We start from the raw sequence: 22,334 nt of genomic DNA, 5'->3' as shown, positions 1-22,334 counted from the left end.
TTTGTTATACGATTTTGTGTCTCTGTGTGTGTGTTTCACATGTTTCTCCTTGCCCGCAGGTGCGCTGACATCACTAATACTGTCAGCTCGGCATCACACAGACAATATATCCGGGTCCCGAGGCCGTATCCAGCTGCGTGTCTGCGTGCCCCATCTAGGGTGGCATTGCCATGACAACAACCTTCTTTCATATCCATCAAACGTGCGTTCTTCGTCTTTAATCACCACATTAATAATGTATCACATCTTTCTTGATGTCAGCTTATTTACCGGGCCATGAATGATGTTATTGGAGCATATCAGTCCTAATGGCTTTCGGTCCGTACCGGTACCCCTGCAAGGTGCTTTGCAATTATCAAAAAAACGATGCATATATCAGCCACCCGCGTCGCCGAAGTGGAACTGTAACTAAAATTGAACACGGTGGGGCCTTGACAGCTGACATTTGGAAATATAAAAGGAGTCGGCTATTCTGAGAGATTCGCCACAAGGCTGTGAGTAATTCCTGGCAAATCGCTTTAAAAGGAGCCCTGCCTGCCAGCGCTAATCCGTACGGGTGCAGAACTCCTTCACGCTCGTGCTGTTCACATCTGAACGGACCGGAGGTCAGAAAGAGCGCCTATATTTGCACCGTCCCGCACGGGCAGGGTGGGATTTAGAGGGGGGGGATTGTTGCAGAAGTCATCCTCATGTGCACAAGCTTTAGAAACAGACTAATCCTGAGGTGGGAGGGCTGGGATCCGCTCCATCCACACCCACCAGTTCGTTCTATCTCCCCTGATTGAAAAAATACAACATTACAGAATACAATTTCATGATCAATGTTTTACAAACACTCCCCACGTCTGCCATTGTTCAGCCAAACAGAAAGTCCCACCCGTAACTTGTGTTGGTGCTGTGTACTGTATGTCATGCAAGACTGAATGTATTTACTTAACATTTCTTTATTTAGCCGACGCTTTTATCCAAAGTGACTTTCAAATGAGAGTATTTAACATTTTGTCAATAAGCCATCAGTAAACTCTTAAAAATGATAATAATTCTGGTGATGATCCAGATCTAATGATTCTCAATATAGTCTTAATTTTATTTCCCATTTGTGTAATTACTATTTTTAATCTTTCAAACGTCTCTGTCATTTGTAGATGAAGAGATATCAACAATTTCTCAAACAGAGCTCATATTTGTCAAGTCTGGAATCGAAAGTCAATAACATTGAAGATCTTAATATGAACGTGATCATTTCTCATCAAATACACCCAAATCCAGATTATTTAACCTCTACAATCTACATTCCTTTACACCTCCGCACACATGTATTTCAACAATAGTCTCACTTGTTTCCATATTTTTTCTGTTGAGCAATTTAAGGAGAAGAATCTGAGTCTTAATAGTATTCTTAATACTATTAAAGGTATACTTAAATCTAGTTCACCTTTAAAACGAAAATTCTGTCAAAAAGAAAGTTGTTAACAGGGATGTGCAGTTCTGATACCAGAATCTTTCAAAATATCTTCTTTTGTGAAGAAAGAGAATCATACCGGTTTTAAATGACAAGAGGGGAGTAAATGATGACAGCATTTTCATTTTGAAGGTAAACTACTCCTAAATCCAGTTTAAGCAAAATCCTATCATCTCAAAACCAGGTCAAGCATCTAAAAGAGATCCAGGTTGGACAATAAGAAGTTTTCCCAGCAGTTTTTCATCTCATCTTTTGTTTCTGTTTCTCTTCCTGTCTTTTGATCTCTTGTCTTCTCACCTGGATGGGTTTGGATCTGTTTGTTTTCAGAGAGGGAAGGATGGCTACATGAAGGACCACTTTCATCTGCACTTTTCCTGGCTCTGCTCTGATTCGTGGGATTGGCGGGGGAGCAGCAGAACTGTGCCCTGTTTGATATCTCTCTTTTTTGCAGGTTTATCCCTCAGGGCTGCTGCTGATGTGAGCAACTGTCTCCACGGTGACAGACGCCAGAGATAAAGCGATGCAGCTTCTGCGGCAGCGGCTTCCATGCAACCATCCTCCCATCCACATACATGTGACAGAATCCCACTCTGATCTGCTTTCTTCATGTTTTGCTCTTGGCTCAACGTCTTTCTCTTGGAGAGGAGGGCTATGAGCGGCTTTTTCTTCATCCTTAACTCATGTCTACTTCTTGCATAACTTGTTAAAATAATATTCCAGCACAAAATGGATATTGATCCATTTGAAATGAAAATTCAAACTTGACATTTAACATTTCTAATGGTACATCTGTCAGGCTACTCAATGGCAAAAACAAAACTTGAAGGCAGGGTGTCCGATTTACGAATTACGCTTGGTTGACATTAGCGTGAGTTTTCATCTTTAAGATGACTTATTGAGTGTGTTTATGCCATTCATAATGAGTATTTGCATTGTGAAGACATTTTTTTCCTGTCAGAGTATGACGGGCGGTGAGGTTGTTCATCTCGACATGCATTGGACTCTACAAACTTTGAGAAATACCTTTCAGCTTACGGCGTAACTCTCACAGTGCTCCACGTCTCTTATGTGCAAGATCAGACGAAAGATCAACAGTAATATAGAGGAATATTCCTTCATAGTGTTCCGCATTAAACCTTCATTTGATAGGAATGTCCTTCGGGATTCCTAGTGTGACCATAAGGACAGGGTCATTTTAGGAATAAAGATTTAGGTACACCGTCCACGACAGGAGCTCTGAATCTGACGGACATCTTATTTTCTGAATCGACTACTAAGAATTGTTTTTAGAGTATTTAACTTCTGATTGTTGAGTAAATTTAATGAGAAACGTTTGAGATTATAGTGAGATCTGAAATTATATCCTTTTGATCGCAGACTTGACAAATCGCTCAGTTTGACACATTGTTAACATCTCTTCTGAAACTAATGACACATTTTGTTTAGATTTTTAAACCCCAGGTCATTTGAAAGTAATCCACCCGTATACTGTAAAGAAATTGTTGGTTAAATAAAAATTTTAAATCCATGGTGCCTTAAATTTTTTATTTAATGAAACTTAAAAATAGGCCAACTAGTCGACTTACTATTTGTAAATTGAATTTACTTTTAAGTTAAGGCAACCATTTTTAAGTTGAACCAACCAAAAACAACAAATATATTTTTTACAGCGAAACGCCCCAAAAAGGTAAATTCCGCGTCTCTGTGCAAACATTATTAAGTTTAAACAATCATAAAAGCCAATTACAAACATAAGAAAGTAAGCAGAAATAACGAACTTTTCCTGCAAGTAATAAATGGGGAGGTTTTTTTTATCCAAAGCGACTTACATTGCATTATCCTATACATTTATACATGGGTATGTGCAATCCCCTGGGATCAGACCCACAACCTTGCATTGTTAACGCAATGCTTCTACCACTGAGCGACAGGAAAGCTACAGAAGCTGTGCCACGGCTTCTCTCAGACCTCCTTCCTTCCTCCGGGGTGAGTGGATCTCATTTGTGAGGTCAACGGGGCCGGACACTGGCCTGCAGTCCGACCCTTTACAGATACGGGCAGATCTCGTGAGTGACAGCTGCCCGTGGTGTGTGGGAGGACGATAGCTTGGGGTCCGCCGGCCCTCCCGCTCGCTGCCCTTTACGCCAGGCCAGTCTGGACGACGTGTGACTGCGATCCAGCAGTGCTCCGGGCGGGGAATGGATGTGACTTTGAGTGACTTCCACTGTTTGGCTAAAGGATTATTGAGCTGCTCTTCAACCTTTACTTCTCGCTCTTTGTGTGAGAGTCCGGAAAGCGAGAGTCTGGCACAGTCAGACTTTCGACGCTGACCATAATGTCTGGTCTGTTTTCGACTAGGAACCGTCCATTTAAGATCACGAAAGCCATCAATCACGGTCACAGTTTGATTTATATGTGCAGGTTAAGGTGGATTTGTCTAATAATGGTCATTTATCCACGTGTCATTCCAAACATGTTTGACTTTCTTTCTTCTGCAGAGCACACAAGGAGATATTTTGAAGAATGTTGATAACCAAACAACTCGGAGCCCCATTGACTTCGATTGTATGAACAAAGCCACTACTTTCGTGCTCCCCAGAAGAAAGAATCTGTACGGAACAACATGTACATACATTTTCATTTTTGGAAGAACTATGCCTCTAAATAGACCTCTTAAAGGTACAGTAAAACCATCCGGTTTAATTCTTTGGGTCAGAGAGAAAGTCGAATGAACATTAAATTCTAACTCTTTTGCTGCTGAAATCCATACGTTATTAAAGGTCATAGGGGTTAAAAATGATCAAATGATGATAGATATGAAATGTAGGGTATGACCTCTTTAATAAATGTCACCAGCACCTGTGGAGTTGAAAGCAGTCGTCGTGTTTTCAATGCAGATGCTGTGACCCACCTGTCAGAGATTTTGATGAGCACAGCCCGATAGAGCTGGCGCTGGATGCTGGCGGGCTCCGGACTGCACGGGTGCACGAACGGGTGCACAGCTGCCAGAATGAAACCCCGCTGGTAAAGATCCTGCAGCTGAGACGGCAGCTCTCTCACTGAAGATAGACACAGCGTGGACGTTCCATCTGCCAGGGGACAGAGATGCAGAGAGACACAGGGCTGAGTAAAGCAAATGCTGGAAGACAGCACACGGTCAGGCGGGTGGAGTCCCCGGAGAGACACGCCAACCCATTATGTGCCATTAGGCCTGAGCCATTATTTCTATTTTAAACAATTAGATTGTGACATTTATCAGGCTTGTATATGTATATATTTCTGATATGGGATACATTCCCCAAAAATGCTATAATTCTGTCATTAATTGTTCACCTTCATGACATTCAAAACCTGTATTTGCCCCGTTTTCTGTCCAACATAGGACAATTAAATATTTTTAAGAAATATCTTTGTGGTTTTGTGTCCTTATCAATGAGGGACAACGTTTTATTGGTTAGTAATGTTTTAAAAATATCTTCTTTTGGGTTGTGTTTACATGCCTCTAAATTTCATACCGGACCTTTAAACAAAAAAAGCTTTTAAATCAAATGAATTGAAATGAAGAGTTTTAAACCGATTCACAGAAGTGTGCAGTTAAACACACTTTGGTATGTTTCTGATGTTCGCTGTCCTGCAGGATTTTCTAGTTTGTTTGTGACACGCGACTGAAACAAAACAGGTTTTGTTTTAACGATTGTTGCCTTGCTAACCTTGTCTATGATTTAATGGGCCGGGTGAAAAATCCAATTAAACGTGATTGTTTAGCTCAACGTGAGATGAGAGGCTTTTACACGAGAGCTTTGATATCTCTGACAGCCCGCTCTCACGCTTGCTTTTTGCTGTAATGAGATACACTCAATGTAGTGACCGGACCTTCGGAAGTGGGAGGAACATTTTCCCCTTTCAATCTCAGGACTTGTAATAGGAAGAGAGAGAGAGAGAGAGAGAGACCAGGCAACATAACAGACAGAAGGTGTCAGGAGTCCTTCAGCATCGCCCAGCTGTGCCACAACACGGCAGACCCATCTCGACACAAACCATGACAGCCTTATGCTAATAAATGGAAGAGAGAGCTTTGAGGTGGGAATTCACTTCGAAATAGACAGATCACAACAGTTTTGCAAGTAAATGTTTTTTTATGGTAACATTTTGAGAAACACTTTCAAGACAGAACTTCCATGTGCTCAGAGGTTTTCAGGCAATTATATACTACAGAACTAAAAAGCAAAAGTCAATTGGTTTTAACATCATTTAAAAAAAAACTCACTACAGTATTATTAACTAGGGATGTTGAATATTGACAGCTTGAAACGCTCTGTTTTCAGTGTGACCAAAGAATCTCTCTTTGGGTTGGGTATCATTTGACTTTTATCATTTCTAATTCTCCGTATCTGATTCCTATCGATTCCGTATTTTGATTTTAAAGTTATAAAAAGATATCAACTTGTATGGTTATGTAGCCTGCTCACTGTCTGTTTTGCAAAAAAGTATATAAAATCTATATTTAGGAGCACAGTTTTGCAAAGTTATAATATGGTTAATGTTCGGGGGATTTTATTGATATCAGCAGATCACAAGTTAAAGGAATAGTTCTTTAGTATGACTTTCTTTCTTCTGCAAAACCCAGAAGATGGTTTGACAAATGTTGGGAACTAAGAACCGTCGCTCCCCATTGACTATTTTATGATCACAAAAACCAAGTCAATGGGAAACCAACGTTTTCTGCGACCAACATTTCTCAAAATATCTTCTATTGTGTTTTACAGGTTTTAAATGACAACAGGGTAAATAAATGATGGCAGAATTTTCATTTTGAAGGTAACCATTCCTTTAACACATGCACACTCAAATGTGTTCAAAATGGGCACACAGAAATTGATAAGAGGAATTACATTTTAGATTTTATATCAAGTGTCCAGAATTTTCAATTCCCATTCCCACTCTTTGACTTCTTATATGACATTGTTTACATTTGTACACAAAATTTGGTTTTTTTATTTTATAGTAAGTAAAAACTATAACCATACAACTGAAGTTTTATTTTCTAACAATTTGATGCCACACAGATGAAATGTAATTGCATTTTTACCCAGATTTATAAAATAATTGTTTATAGCGAATAAAAACTCACCATAATTAAATAATGCAATTTTTATTTGCATGATGATTTGATGCAGCACGCATGCAATGTTATCAAATTTTTACACAAAATAATATGAATTCACTTTAAGTAGTAAATAATGCACTGTTTTATGGAATGCAATGTAATCACACACTACTCTTCAACTTTCGTTTAAGTTTTCTTTACTGTTCTTCAAACATTTGATGTAGTATACACTATATAGTATTTAGTGTGTTGTTCACACACAGAGAGGATATATTTGCTTACAGGGCTCTGTGCCCACAGCGCTGTCAAAACAGCTGCCTGGTGTGGCAGTCTTATACTGTCTCGTACTGTATGTCACATGTGCTGTGACATCAGCTTTAGAATTGAAAGTTTTTGTATTTATTAATATTACTTAAAAGTAACAATCTGCTTAATTTGTGTATTATTACATAGTAATTTATAGTCAGTATAAGATTTGTCTTGTGTTTCTCTCTCCTTTACCTTAAATCTGTGCTTCTCTGTTATAACCAAGCGTGTGTGTGTGTGTGTGTGTGTGTGTGTGCGTGCGTGCGTGCGTGCGTGCGTGTGCGTGTGTTCATGTGTATTTTATGTTCTTAGCATGCGGGGATGTGTGTCTGTGTTTTACGTATGCGTGTATGAACCTGTGTGTGTGTCTGTGTTCTGTGTGTGTTCACTTTGCTGTTTTTAATTGTTTAACTTTATAGTTTTGCTTATAGTCAAAATGTTTCACATACAGCTGGTTTGTAACAAAATAAACAGTAAAGAAACGCTATACACGTAAATGAAATCCATATCTGTTTATCTAAACACAATGCGACACATTACATTTTCTTGGATATTGCTTTTGAATAAAGTGTTCACACTGCGGTTTGGCATAAAAAAATACAAATTATAATGCGCAGTATTCACTACTGTGCCTTAGCTATGCTGAAAACAGAAAACAAACACAATAACTACAAAACAATTTCACATTGCGACTTCAGATTCTTCACAGTCTCTTGTGCAAAATGCATGCTGTACGAAAAAAGTACAAAGACAAGAAAGAATGTCAGGAGCTGTTTGCGGATGTACTTTTTCCTGTTCTTAGGCGTAATTCCACAGCCTCATTGTAAAATTGCTCAGAAAAGCAAAGGGCCCTTTAGGGCTCATTCTCAGCTGGCTAAAAATAAGCCTGGATTTCTCCGTCATATTCTCTGCGCGCCGTAAAATAAAATAAACGGTGCACAGATACAAAAGCTTGCTAATTCATGTGCGCAGTTGGATCTGTTTAGCTATAATTAATCCTGGTTATGTTTAATTTGATTTTTGCGTTTGGCGTGTGTAACCACACACAGTCTCTCCGGAGGCAAAGACATGCTGGGTTTACCCCATGATATTAACTCTCCTTGTCGACTCCTCCGGTTCGTGCTCTTTCTGTTTCTTGTTGACATAAATAAGCAATGGATTTTATCACATGCCAGTACATACTGGGGTCTTGCTCGAGTTAATCACTGTATTATCTGTTAACTGCACATCCTGTGGCCGTCGATTTATAAAAGTATTTTTCAGGTTCGTGTATCTGAAAAAGAATCTTGTGTCAGCATTTACTCGTCCTTGTGTCATTTCAAACACGTATGATGTTCTTTTTTCCTGCAGAACACAAAAGAAGATATTTTGAAGAATGTCGGTAACTACGCCGGCACCCATTGAGTTTGTTTTAGTAGTTTTGTGCAATAAAAGTGAATGGGTCCCGCCATTGTTCGGTTACCCGCGGCCTTCAAAATAAGAGTACTGTTATGAAATAAATGCTGCAATATTGGTTTGGGGCGGGGTTATCATTTTGTTCATTCTGTTCAGTGAAGCTGATATTACACAGTTAACCTTTAATCTAAATAGTTTGTTGTTACTGGGTGTTTTCTTCTCCTTAGATAGCTGAGATATTATCATAGCTGCGCTGTTGACATTACATTTACTGTATGATAGATGTATTTCTACCATGTTGGAATTCACACAATATTTAAAACAGATGAAAAGAAATAGAAATGAAATCACAATCTCATGGCAATCTAAACGTCTTTTACGAAGTGGATATGCAGAGGAATTTAAACATTTTAGTTTGATCTGCTTGTCTGAGATCGCTGAAAAAAATCCAACTTCAATATGTTCAACTAACAAAGGTAATAACATTTGATTTTGATTTTAATTACATTTACAAATTATTTTGCAGAAGAAGCTGATATAGTATTTTGTGTACTGACCAAAATTCGTCCACAGCTTACAAAGATTATTTTGTCGGTGGGACTTTTTCTAAGATTTTGACCAAAACTTGCAAAATCATGTAAGCTTAACAAACACCAAAGTTCCCAGCATGCATTGTGGCACATTTCGTTCGCTTATGAATCCAAATTTTAAGAAGGATTCCTGGAATGCTTGCTAACTTTATTCATGCCGTTGTTCTTGAAAAGGCCTGTTGTATTTAGAGTTGTTTTTGAATGAATGATGTTTCATGATTCTCAACATGATTGATGTTTGTGTTTCTGGTGCATGATCCCATGGACCTTCCCCTGAAAGTAGATTTGACTGACACATACTGTATATATTTTTGCAAAGCAGTCAGTAAGCAGGCCAATAGACCATAGAGGTTGACATCTAGATGTTTTATTTCAACCGTGGAATCAAAACTGGGAATCGTTAAGAATCTAAATCGATAAGCGGAATCGGAAGCTATAAAATTCAAACGATACCCAACTGTGTTTTCCTGCAAATTTGCATCGTACACATTTACGCAAATGATGAAATCCTGTTAGATCAGGTTTGCACCTCTAAGCAATAATATTCTCCTGCTGTATCTCTGCTGTTTGGGTACTTTTTTTGGTCTCATGCACAAACTTGCAGCTTTGGGTATATCCACTAATGTGAAGGCATTCCAGCTGGAATCAATTATTTGCAAATTAGTGCCATTCTCAGATTTAATCATATTAGTTTTCTTAAAAAAACTTTCATACCCGTGTGCTTCTGTAAAAGTTTATTCCGTCTGATTAACAGTAATAATAGTAACCCTTGCCCAGAGACATTACACAAAAAAACTCATTTCAACATCAGTCGGTGGCCAATGCCGCAGAGACTATTAATAAGAAATGTAATTATTTTTACATTAACTCTAAAATGTTACTCATGAACGAGTGAATGATTGTTCCGGCAAACAGGCTTGTGTTCTTAATGCTCTGAAAACATCTCGCTGTCTGTTTCCTCCCAACCTTCATCCCTGAAGCTGTACATCATTCAGCGTCCGACTGTTCTCCGTGCCCTTTGACCCGGGACTGGCGTTACAGAGCAGCAAATGAATAAGTATGAAATGAAATAGCTGAGAGATGGAAGTCGGGGAGCGAGGAGAACGCTGTGTTCTGCCCCGGGGGAACATGGTTCAATCCGATTGGCATGAACCGTGAGAAGGAATTGTGTGACTACTATGGAAAGGAACTATACGGTTCCGCATCGTTTAATCTCATAACTGTTAGCGACCCGCGTGTCTTCAAACCACGTTAATAACTCAATTTCAATCGAGCAGTGGAACGTTCCTGACGTCTGTGAGAATTTGCCGTGATGAACAGCACATACGTGTTTATGGACCGCAGGACCTTTAACATGACGCGTGTGTCCTAATGAAGGAGGACTGTATGGAAAGAGTGTGTGAGGGTGCTGTATGTCATTAGCAGTCATTGCTCACAGTCGGCACATGAGCCCCAGGGCACAGCGGCACGCGTTAATTACTTCACTAATGACCCTTTGTGAGAGAATCAAGCTGTGACTGTGGAGCCGTTCCCAAATCTCTCTCCTCCCCTCGCACTGCCTCTCCTTCCCTCTCTCCTTCCCTCACACTACTTCTCAGATCCCATCATATGTTCTCCTCTTTCATCATCTTTTCTCCCGTCTTCTTCTATCTCGCTCTGTCTCTTCTTTCCCCTCATCTCTCCTTTCCTTGCTTGGCTTCTCCCATCATCTCCTCTTCTCTGTTATCATCTCCTATTGTCCCCATCAATTCCTCCCCTTTTCCATCATCATCTCTTTTATCATCTCCTCTCTTCTCCCGTCACCTCATCTCCAGTCATCTTCTCCTGTATCATCACCTATATGGTAAGAGGTTTCCTCATCTTCTTTCCTCTACCAACATCTCTCCATCGTGTTTTCTCCTTTCCCATCGTCTTCTCTCCTTCCCATCATCTCTTTTCACATATCTTTTATTTCCTCCTCATCTTTTCTTCCACAATTTCTTCTCCCATCGTTGCATCTCCTCTCTCATCGCCTCCTCTCCCACCATCTACCTCCATTTTCTCCTCTCCCATCAACATCTTTTCTCATCCATCATCTCTTGTCCTCTCGTCTGAGATCGTTCAACTCCTCCTCAACTTCTCTTAAATCATTTCTCGTCATCTTTCATCATTTCATCTCCCATGGTCTCCTTTCCCATCATCTTCTCCCTCATCGCTCCTCCTCTCCCATGATCTCCGCCTCTTTTCCCATCTTCCATCATCTCCTCCTGTCATCATCTTCATCTCTCTCCTATTATTTTCCCATCATCTTCCCTCCTTCCACAATCTCCTCTTCTCCATCATCTCCTTTTCTCCCCTCGCTGTGCCTCCCCATCTCCTCGTCTCGTATCTGTTTGATCAGCTCCTCTTCTATTATCTCATGACTGCTCGAAGTTTCCATCCTATTGAACACAGCATTGGCTTTAGTTGTGTTCTACAACAGAATTCTCTACATCTTCTCTTCCGGCGTACAGCACACTGCCAGTGGACGGAAATAACGCAACATTTGGTTATAATCTCTCCAAGACTGCATTGCACTGGAATACGGTGTATAGTACATGCTGTTAGATGTTCTCTCTGCTCTTCCTCTTCCTGTCAATGTCACTGCTGTTTTGTAGCCCACAGGCAGACTGAATAATCTTCTAAGGACTATTAGCTCCAAAGTACCAAGACACAAACAAGACATGGCAGTTTACATCTCCCCAGAGATATAATCAGTCGAAGGGCAGATTGACTGTTAATGCCTTGTTTAACCACAGTCACATGTTTAGAAACAGAGCCACATGTCTGCATTGCTATCGTCTCATAGACAGATCGATTCTTACAGAGACATACAGTATTTACTCACTACTGAATCAAACCCGATGCTCTGACTTTTACCAGCTTCTGAAAAACTCCAATGTCACGCTACACAGAAACAAAATGTTCATTTTTATATAAGTATCATCATAAACCTTGCAGAAGTGGACCATGTACTCATATATCTGTTCTCATTGGTTGTTCGACTGTATTGCTTAATATAAAACCAAAACATTTTTATAAGGATGTTGTAAAATCTGGCCCCCGTTCACTTGCATTGGTTTGGTGTCTATACAATTGAAGTGAACGGTTCTGTTACCAACTTTCTTCCAAAAATCTTCTTTGTGTTCTGTGAAAGAAAGTCATAAAGGTTTGAAATGACAACAGAGTGAGTAAACGATGACAGAATTGTCATTTTTGAGTGAACTATCACGTTAATGCACCATTCAAGCCATGAGATCTTCAGTAGATTTGTCATGAACTTTTCGGATCCCAATTGAATGAATGTAAATGTAAAAATAAAAACTGAAGAAACAGGCTAAAATAACAGAAAATATGCTCTGTATTTGATCAGACCTCAAATGCGGCAAGAAATCAAGTTCATATTCACTTTCAAGCAATAACACTGTCATATTTTCAAAGTTTAAAAACTATTTTTTTAGGTGATAACCTTTATTTTTATCACAGTTTTTTGTGTCTTGTCATGCTGTCAGTCTTTCACATTGCTGTTGGATGACTTTTGGGTGTTTGATTTTGTTAAACATTCAACAGACGCTGGACTGTAATGACCACAATACATCTAGAAATACTGAATGAATGAACATTGCGATGCTCTCTCAAATCTGAAATCTATAAAATGTTTCTAGCTGTATTTCTCTTTTTGTGTTCCACAGCGGTGAACAACCGATGGCGGTTTTAAATTTTTAAATGAACCTGAATCTGGAATTTTCTAGATGTGAATCAGATGTCGGCGTGCAAGCCTGATGGGACGCATTAAAGTTGATTTGTTTTGCCGGTAAAACGCTTTTATTAAAAGCCTTTTAGTGCAATTCAGTCTTCTGTTTGCTTGACGGATCTCAGACGCCGGCTTTTGCCTGGATTCCGGTGACAGCCCTGTTGCTAAGTGACAGCTCTTGGGAACAAGCTCTGTTAAGTAGAGGAGGTTAGTTCATCAGTGTTATTTCTGCATCCATTGATGAGAGTCTGGAATAGCAAAGAATATTACTTCACGGCCATTGTCGGCGGGCTTTAATGGGCCCAATGCCTCAGTCGTGCTGAATGCGACAATCAAGTGCTATTGAACCGACGCAACAATCATCACTGCATGTAAAGAAATCAATGTGATGTAGTCTGATTGTGGCTTTTTTGGCGTGATATTGAAACCGCTGGGCTGTTAATTCAGAATTTCGTACGGCTGTTTGATGCTGCTGTGCCGTATGCTGTCACTCATTCTGTGTGCTAAATGGACGGTGGTTTGTGAAGGCGTTACCCCCAGATGCTTTGACTAAAAGTGTCTTCAATGTCTGGCGATTGACGCAGGAATGAGACACTTGGTGTGATTTGTTCAGTGCAATGCAAAAGTGACATAAGACCTGTACAATCTGGCTAGAGGGAATAATAAATTGTACAGAATAATTATTTCGTAAGGAGGTGTTACGTCCATTGCGGCTCATTTTTAGGTCTGTACTGTACTGTGTTTTAAATATAAAGTGTCAAAGGTTGAAGATCCACCTGTATTACTTTCTTTTTTCAGACATTGCATGTTGATGCAACATTTAAATACTTGAAAAGTGTAGTTTATCTAAAAATCTAAGTTCAGTAGTCATGTATTGTTTCAAGTCTTTTTTCCGGTCGACACTTAAGAAGTTTGTTTAATGTCCGAGTGGTTCTTTTCAATACCCTGAAGGAACTGGGGTCGAGCGATTTACTCTCAGATATCGGTCGATAGTTAAAAGCAGCCAATGTTCAGGGCCGATATATACTGTCAATCAGAAGATGACTGGAAAATACAATTAATTTGAGCTCCGTACATAGAAAATGTTTAGAAACGTCACCAGTTTTTTGTTCAATTTTAATGGTCCTTTTAGGAATTAATAACATTCCCGAAAAATAAGAAATATTAACTTCAGAATCACTATCATATCGGCAGATATCACACTGAATAATCGTCCATCGTATCAGTGGAGAAATGTAATATGCATCTCTATTATGATCAAATGAATAAAGACATGTAAGAATCATTATAAGGAAAGGCATAAGATGTGTAAATACTGGCAATTTATTTACAAATGCAGTTTATCATTTAATGTTTTTTTTCAATGTTTTTGATGTAGAGAATCCACCTCAAAGTGAAATAGAAGATATTTGGAGAAATATCAATGGCCAACAATCTCCAGAATATCTTCTTTTGGAGAGACAAAGGTCATACAGGTTTGGAATGATATGAGGATGAATGAATGATAAAAGATTTAGCATTTTTGATTGAACTGTGCCTTTACTATCCTTAAATTTTAGATCAGCCACCTCTACAAGAAAGCATATATTATTTTGCTTTGTGGCACTGTACTGTCTGAGGAAACAAGACCCCCATCCTGATCATTAACAGCTTTAGGAGCTCCCACATTGTCTCCAGGATCTCTATTTTTTAAATGTTAAATGCGCATACATACAGTACAAACCTTGTGTAATAAAACCAGAACGCAACGGGTTCAAATGCAGAACACCAGGTGCTTTAAATGCAATGAAACATCTGCGTGTCCTTTCAGCATGACTGTATGACAGGACTCCTGCATGATTACTTCAAATATTCATGAGGCAGTTAAATAGGGTACATCCTCAAAATAGCTGACAACTTACAGGAATTTTTTTCTTTCTTTCTTATGCGTAAGGAAGCCTGCTCAATTCTGCAACGGAAATGAAGCCGCCTACATCTTTGCCTTAAAGCTGAACTTTCTTCTCATCACTAAGACTGAATAGGTCAGTATTGAGCCAATGATTTTAACGTTGGATCTTCACTTTTATTCTTGTTTGATCTAAAAAAGACTAAACATGTACATAACCTTTAACACTTCTTTGTGGTGTAGCTACAGTACAGACCTAAAAATAAGCCACAATGGACCCAACACCTCCTTACAAGAATTATTCTGTATAATTTGCTATTCCCAGTTGCCAATCATCTCATGACAGACGTGTGAAAAGGAACGGAACAACAGGTGGTGCATCGTCATGGAAACAGCTCCATGATTCCACAAAGAGGCTGAATCCATGGAAACAAGTTACAAGTCCAAAAATTGCAAGTAAGGGGATGGGAATATGAGAAATCTGTATATTTGGCAGTCAGTGAAAAACTTTAAAAAGCAAATCTAATCACGACAAATCTGACAACCGATTTTCAACCTCTCAGATGCAAGAGAGAAGTGTTGAATAATAATGCAGCTGAATCCGCTGCCAGAAAGGTTCACTGTCGTCCAAACTGGCGTGTAAAACTCTAATTATAGTCCAATCAGAGAAATAAATGAATGTCTTGCTAACACAATGAATAGACGCTCATGATTCTGCTCAAAAGCAGCTGTTGTTTGCGACGTGCGATGATTTGAAGTCACTTTAAAGCTAAACTTCAGAAGTGGCATGTCTTCTACTTCAGCTGCCGGTATCATCTCACGTTTCTCAAATGTTAGAAGATAGTTCAACCCCGGTGCTCTTGAAAAATATGCTTTGAAAGAATATAAAGGAATTTAAATGTTGTCTTGTTCTATTATCAATCTTCCTGATTTTATTTAAGTGCCCAAGAAATACAGTCGAAATACAGTCAGAAATACAGTTTGGACAGCTGAACATTAAGGTCCGTGTGGTGAGCAGGGCGGGACGAGAGCCGTGAGGGAAAGGTTTAAATCCACAAACCGGTTGCGGGGAGTGGTAGGAACTTTGTTCATGACCTTCAATTCACCATGACCACAGTTCAACAAAAAAATTGAAATGTTGTCATCATTTATTCAACCCCTTGTGCGAAATGTGCGGAGCCCCTCTAGTCACCTGTTGTAGAAAAAAAACAAGACCTGCAAATTCGTGGCCACAGTTTTGTAATTCGTTTATTTTAATATTCAACAATCTAAAATTTGTGCATAATAGCTGACACAAACATGAACACTTTAGTTTTGTGGATATTAGTCATTCCCTTTAAATGCTTTTGATGTTGGAAAAAGGTATTTTAATGTCTATGTAACTTTAGAGATGGTCCCTAAATTTGCGAATATCGAAAGTTTAATGTCAAACCAACGCCATGCAAGTGAAACGCGGCAATGAACACATGCTTTATATGCGCCACGCGCGTAAACACATTAAGACAATTTATAATATAATCTAAAATACAACCGTATACAATACTCGTTATTGTTCCCGCAGGAGCTTGTTCTGTTCTTATGAGGCTTCAATTCCACGAGTACAGTTTGCAAAACTGTGCGAACGGATTGCGAAAGCGTGGGCACAATTATGAATTTGGACGAGAGCTCAAAAAAACCTGCAATGTATTTGCTTTGGGATTCCCCGGACATCAAAAATCTTCAAATGGCACGGGGTTGGGTTAACAAATCCAGAACATTTAATGGTGAACTGTTCCTTTAAATATGCATTCATACCTTTATTTGACACCGTCGTGAACACATCGAGACAGTGGTCTTCTTTTAAAACTATTTTTTTTAGCCCACCACTGCAAACCTGATGATTGCATGTCAGTAAAATCAATACGGCTTCTTTGAGATGACTGTGACGTTGATCTGAGACAACAGGCATGTGAGAGTTCAATGTGTTTCTCTAGCAGCGACACGAGAACAGATGCTGTGATGCAAAGCAGAAGCAAAGGACCGATGCCAAACATGTCCACCTTAACACCGTGAAGCAAACCAGCTTTATCAAAGCACTGCCAGATCAATGCAGAGACGGCCTATTTCACAGACCCGGAAAAAGGGAAGATGGTTAGCAATAAATGTCCTTACTCAGAGATTTTACTCGGGTAAAAGCTTTTTAAATGCCGGCGCCTGACACAGACAGATATTGAGCAGAGTAAGATGAATTTCTTGCTACAAACAGTCTGTAATGTGAAACATATTACTGGAGCAGAGCTTCGACTCTCGCTCTGTCGACAGAGAGGAAGGAAGTTTGCAGAGATCTGCACTTCCTGTTGACGGTGAAGATGTCAGCACGCGGACTGAGACTACATACTGATATGACACCTATACCGCAAGATCACCAATAGACCCACATTTTGGCACAAACTAGCTCGCACCATCCTGAGTTTACGCTTCTTTTGGACTCAATTTACATCCGTGTTGCCCATTATGGCATGGATTTAATTTGTTTTCACACTTTGTTTTTCAAGGAAAAATATTTCTTGAAGAAAAGGACCAAAACCCATGGCAATTCGTAATTATTTGATATAGTGGTCAGTTCCAATGAATATGTACGTTGTATCTCAATTGTATGTATTAGAATGATTTACTTTGGTGCCAGTGAGGGTGTTTCTTTGCTTATAATCTAACATTTCATTCGCATTAGTCACCTTGTAAAATAGCTACAAACTCCTGTGAGATAAGACGGACACGTCCCATTTTTCATAAAGGGGTAACAGGATTGAACCACCCTTATTGAAAGAATGAACAAGGAAGTGAATATGTGTTGTATTAGTATTTATTGTTCTTCTGAGGTCGATGACGAAGAACATTTGTTGCAAAAGAACAATAACTTTAGCCTTGTTTTGTTCTTTATTTGCAGAACGGCATTTAAAGTGCAGTCTTTTCCATTAGAATATCATTGATAAAGCCTCTAAAGCAGATCTGGTTGCTGGTCGGATTTAAAGGCAAACCCATGTACAGTTTGCAGCACATTATTGTTAAATGTACTTACTTTTTGTGTTCATAAAGATATTTTTCGGTATGTTTTGTCATACTGTATGTTGGAGTTTATCCCCAGGTGACTTGTCTCATGTACAATGTGCCGCACGTTTGAACTCATTCATTAAAAACGAAAGCGTAAATCTAGGAAAATAAATTTGACGTTTGTGTAATATTATAACTTTTCCCCAACAGGTATCTTGAAGGATTCAAAGAAGGAAGCAAGAGGCTGGTATACAAAACATTAACCTTATTTTATTATTACAAATGGTATAGTTCAAATGTTGCGGCTCGGCAAGCAATACTGGACATAGGCACACTCATGGCCAATAGCAGCACCTCACAATCACAGTGTATCAAATACCGCAACCTCAATTTATTAACACAGCATTCCCAATATAACAACCCTGTACACAGCAAGCTCAAACTGAATAGTACATGTGGAACAACTCCAACTCTATGCTAAAGGTAAGCTATGGGTAATTGAGCACAATGTTACGATACCATTTGCCGAACCATTCATAAAACCACAGAAAAGAAAACAAAACAAAACAAACTAAATACAATACAACTTGGAGGTACAGTACAATTATCTAAAATATAATAAGGGGAAAGTGGCAATTACACCCCGAAGCACTCGGTTTCTTGCACTTAGGATCCTAGCACCTAGTTGTGTCGATTTCCGGTGCTCCGCTCGGCTACTTGGCTCCCCATTTAATCCCAGAAAACGTTCCTACTACAACCAGTTGGACGTCTCCCATGTGAATGAAAAACTGCAAAACCTTCTGTTGTAGATCACTTCCACCAACTCAACCTTAACACATGCTGCCCGGGCCAAACAAACAATTCATTCACCCTACACGTGTACATGCTTTTATCCACTTCCTAGTGGAACTAAGCAAAGGCGGTTAGTCTGCAAACGACTCCCTCTATAGGAAGGGAGTAGGTATAGGTAGCCTAAATAGTCATCCAAATCCTGACAACACTTCACCTGGTCACATCTGTATGAACTGTAGCATCACGTGTTTACTTATAAAAACGAACACTGCTTGTAAACGGACTCATTGTCAGTGTCTATATAGACTTTAAATGTGGAACCCAAATGCTCTATATGATGTTTATCGCTGACTATCTCGCTGAGAAGCTAAGAGTCTCTGCCTCCGCCGTTAGAGAGAAATGAAATAGAGGTTCACCTGCCTTTGTTCAGAAGCCCTTAACCTAACACGAGCGAACCTTCATTTCACAGACTGCGGTTGAGCTGTGGCTCTCGTGTGAGATTGAGGGACCGGGGCCTGATCTCATCAGCACTGTGGCAGTTGTTGAGGATGAAATGGAGACAGGTAATGCAGGGGAGAAAATGACTGCGAATTCTCCTGAATGTGACTCCCGCCATCTCAATTTTCACGCTGCTTGGCTACGGGATAAAAGCAGATTCTGCATCCACCTGCTCTAATCCGCCACACAAACACGCGTTCTGTCTCTCTTTAACCTCAGCTGAACCGTTTTAGCCTCCCCTCATCTCTGCCGCTTTACCCGTCGGCCGCCGTGAGCCAGTGATCGACAGACTGAATGAAGATATAAGGTGTTGTGTTTTCATAACCAGACCCGCTTGATGATTCTATCAGGGACTGTGCATCTCTGCATGTACACTTTAAGGACGGTGTGTGGCCGAGTGGCCTTGGATAAGTGCGTTTTCTTTTTCTGTTCCTCTTGACATTTTAAGCATTTGAAATCATATTTGAGAGAAGCAACAAAACGTGCCGGGCATCTTAAGCACAACGCTGGTGTTTGTAGTGTGATGGGTTTTTTGTCATATAACTTAGTACGAGACCCATTCTCCTGATTCACATTGTGTTTCTTTGTACGCCAGTACTGAAAAAACACAACCAAGTTTGATGTTTGGATGTTTACGGCTTTAGGCAAACTAAACACAGTAAAATAACTCTTTTGTACGTCACTCACTATATTGCTTGCTTGTTTTTGTCCAAAAAGTTCATCACCTGAATGGCTAGTCACCAGTATATGTTACAAACTCTTTCTCTGCCTCCGTACATTTGTATTTTGATTGTGATTTATTGGCCAAATAAAAGACAAAACGTCAAATTAAAGATGGGACTAATAGCATCATAGATTTGCATTGCATTAGATATCACAATTATATCGTTTCCATAAAGTATTTTGGCCACGAGTAACTGTGCGGGGAAAAACTTGATATCGTGACAGCCTTAGTATGAATATAGGTAAAATGCAAGCCTAAATTGTCCACCCCAACACCAAACCTAAAAGCTACCCAGAAACGTACAAATGAGATTGTACAAACGTAAAAAAGTTGCCACGAGCTAGTGTTGCATCAACAGTTTCGCTCTTGAACCACATGCTGGATTACATCTTTTAAGCTGGGAAAGACATTTTCCGTCTCGTTTCATCTTCGTTTGAATTCGAAATTCTAAGTTTGTATTTTCGCTATGTGTGACGTTCATCTCGCTTTGATATCTTGGCAAATGTGAGCACAGTATGAAACATTTACATGACACATTAGCACTTTACACACGAATCCATTCCATTCTAATGGCATTTAGAAGAAATAACCAACACGTTAAAGAGATCCCGTCTGTCATTTATCTTAACTGTGCAATCAAAGCAGTCACTTAAATGGATAGCTCAGCCTGCTCGATGCTCGACTCTATCGTAATTACAACATCTGGTGCGTGTCGCAATTTCACCGCAACATCTTAAAACAGAAAGACGGGTCGGCCTCTAATATATCTGATTCGACACAATTCCTGGCTCTTACATTCATAACGTTTTGAAGCATAAATTCGATTAAGGCGATTAACAAATGTGCAATCTAACGTTTCCACTTGTGCAGCGTCAGGGAACATTAAGCTAGCTGATGCAGTCGAGCATGAGGGACTTTATTGTCTCCGTGTAGATGAAACATTTGCTGCTCATCCCCCCCTCCCTCCTTTAAAGTGGTGTGCAACTTCTCTTTTATGAATAGTAATATATTTGCAATAATAGAGTAGAAGCAGTGCGGAGAAATGAGGCGTAATGAAGAAACTGTGAGATATGTACTCCTAAACATAACAGAGTTCTTACGTGTAGTACACACGTCAGTGCACACATTCACCAACACTACACATTTCAAGGTCACTTCTATAAAAACCCCGGTCTGTTATGATCATAACCTGCATGAAAATGTCATCCGAAATGTCTGTCTATACTTCCATGACATTGGTTTGGCATTGGAGCTATCAGATTTTTTTCTTATTCTACTCTATAGTTCCCTATAATGTTTTTCAGTATACTGTGAGTGTAAAGTCATCCACTAGCAAGGGCCCTGATCCACGAACACTATAAGACAGATGACTCAATTATTTGTTAGAAGGTCACGCATTAAAACAGTCGCTATATATCAACACTTTTGCTGTAAAACACCGTTTGGAATTTGCATATGCTATAATATCTGTTTACCGGTCATTTATTTAAGGTGTGCACTGCCTGTGGCTCAAAGAAAGCCAAGAGAAGCTTATGTAAGTATGCTATACCTGTGGTCGCTTGTATCGCTTTGGATAAAAGCGTCTGCCAAATGAATAAATGTGGGAAACTAAAAAGTAAGAACGTGTACTTTCAGTCTGCATTTTATGTACTTCTCAGTATAGTGTACTTGAAACTGTACTGACAGACAAGTATATTTATATTGATCTATTCTTAATGAAGATCAGCTTAAAGGGAAAACTAAGTATTATAAGTATCAGGAATGCAAGAATATCAAAATCTCACTGTACGAGAATACCTCAGTATAAAATCCACATTCCAATTTTTTAAATGCCAAACGATGACTTGGAAACGTGCCATCAGCATCCTCTTTTCTTTATCTTCTAAAAATTTCTGTTGCTTAGACGTATGAGTTATAGTATGAGACCTAAAAATCCATTTTATAAAATAAAAGAATTGAACCAGATGGACCTTGACAAAGCAAACATCTATAATGTTTTCTAACATTCTGTATGTTAGCCCCGGAAGACCTATCATTTCATACAGTCATGTGACCCCGAAGTTACATTGTATAAAAGTGTATATTGTAACAATGTAAATAATATATAGAACAATCTCTTCTGTAAGTTTAATGTAACATTCACTTAAAGTAAACTTAAAAGTATTCCTGCGGTAAGAAGTTTACAGAGCGTACTTCAAAGTGTACTTTTATAAAAGTTTGCTACATGTATTGAACTATTAAACTATTAGCATACTTTTAAGTTCACTTGTAGTATAGCTGCAGTACAAACCACTACTAATAAGTAGTGTACTTCAAGCTTACAAACTTTACATTAAGTGTACATAAAAGTGGGCCAAATTTTGTCCCAAGTAGTACTGAGATGGTACACTTGCAAGTACACTACCAAGTGTACACACTAAGTATACTTATAGTATACTTAAGAAAAGATCAATAATAACATTAACTTGATGTATACTTACAGTATTTTTGTAAGGGGATGCATTTATAATACTTGTTATTTTGTTTATCAAACATTTCATTGTAAATGTAAAATAGTAAGGAGTCATTATGAAATGTGGGGTTGCCCACTTCGATCTTGAATCCTGAAGAATTCTTAGGAATGGGTTCGTGTGAGCAGGGCACTAAAGAGTCAACTAGAAAACCCATTTCAACTCATATCTGATATATCTCCTGTTTTTTTGAAGCAGTAGCCGAACGTATGGATTAAGCAGACTAGTGGATTAATCCAAAAATAGTAACCGAAGTGACATGT

The 22,334-nt window shown here is 39.1% G+C and overlaps 1 protein-coding gene across 3 annotated transcripts in view; it reads right to left on the bottom strand.

The window, feature by feature from the left end:
* Positions 1 to 22,334, bottom strand: part of rftn1b (raftlin, lipid raft linker 1b) — a 70,144-nt gene that overhangs the window by 34,655 nt on the left and 13,155 nt on the right. For all 3 annotated transcript variants that reach the window (XM_079470262.1, XM_079470263.1, XM_079470264.1), the window contains exon 3: positions 4,374 to 4,551. In XM_079470262.1, coding sequence (XP_079326388.1) covers positions 4,374 to 4,551 — 178 coding nt within the window. The remainder of the gene's footprint in view (positions 1 to 4,373; positions 4,552 to 22,334) is intronic.

The sequence above is a fragment of the Barbatula barbatula genome (assembly GCF_947034865.1).
Source record: "Barbatula barbatula genome assembly, chromosome: 12".
Lineage (NCBI taxonomy): Eukaryota > Metazoa > Chordata > Actinopteri > Cypriniformes > Nemacheilidae > Barbatula > Barbatula barbatula.
Note: the sequence above shows the minus strand (reverse complement) of the source record. Positions and strands in the feature narration are given on the sequence as shown.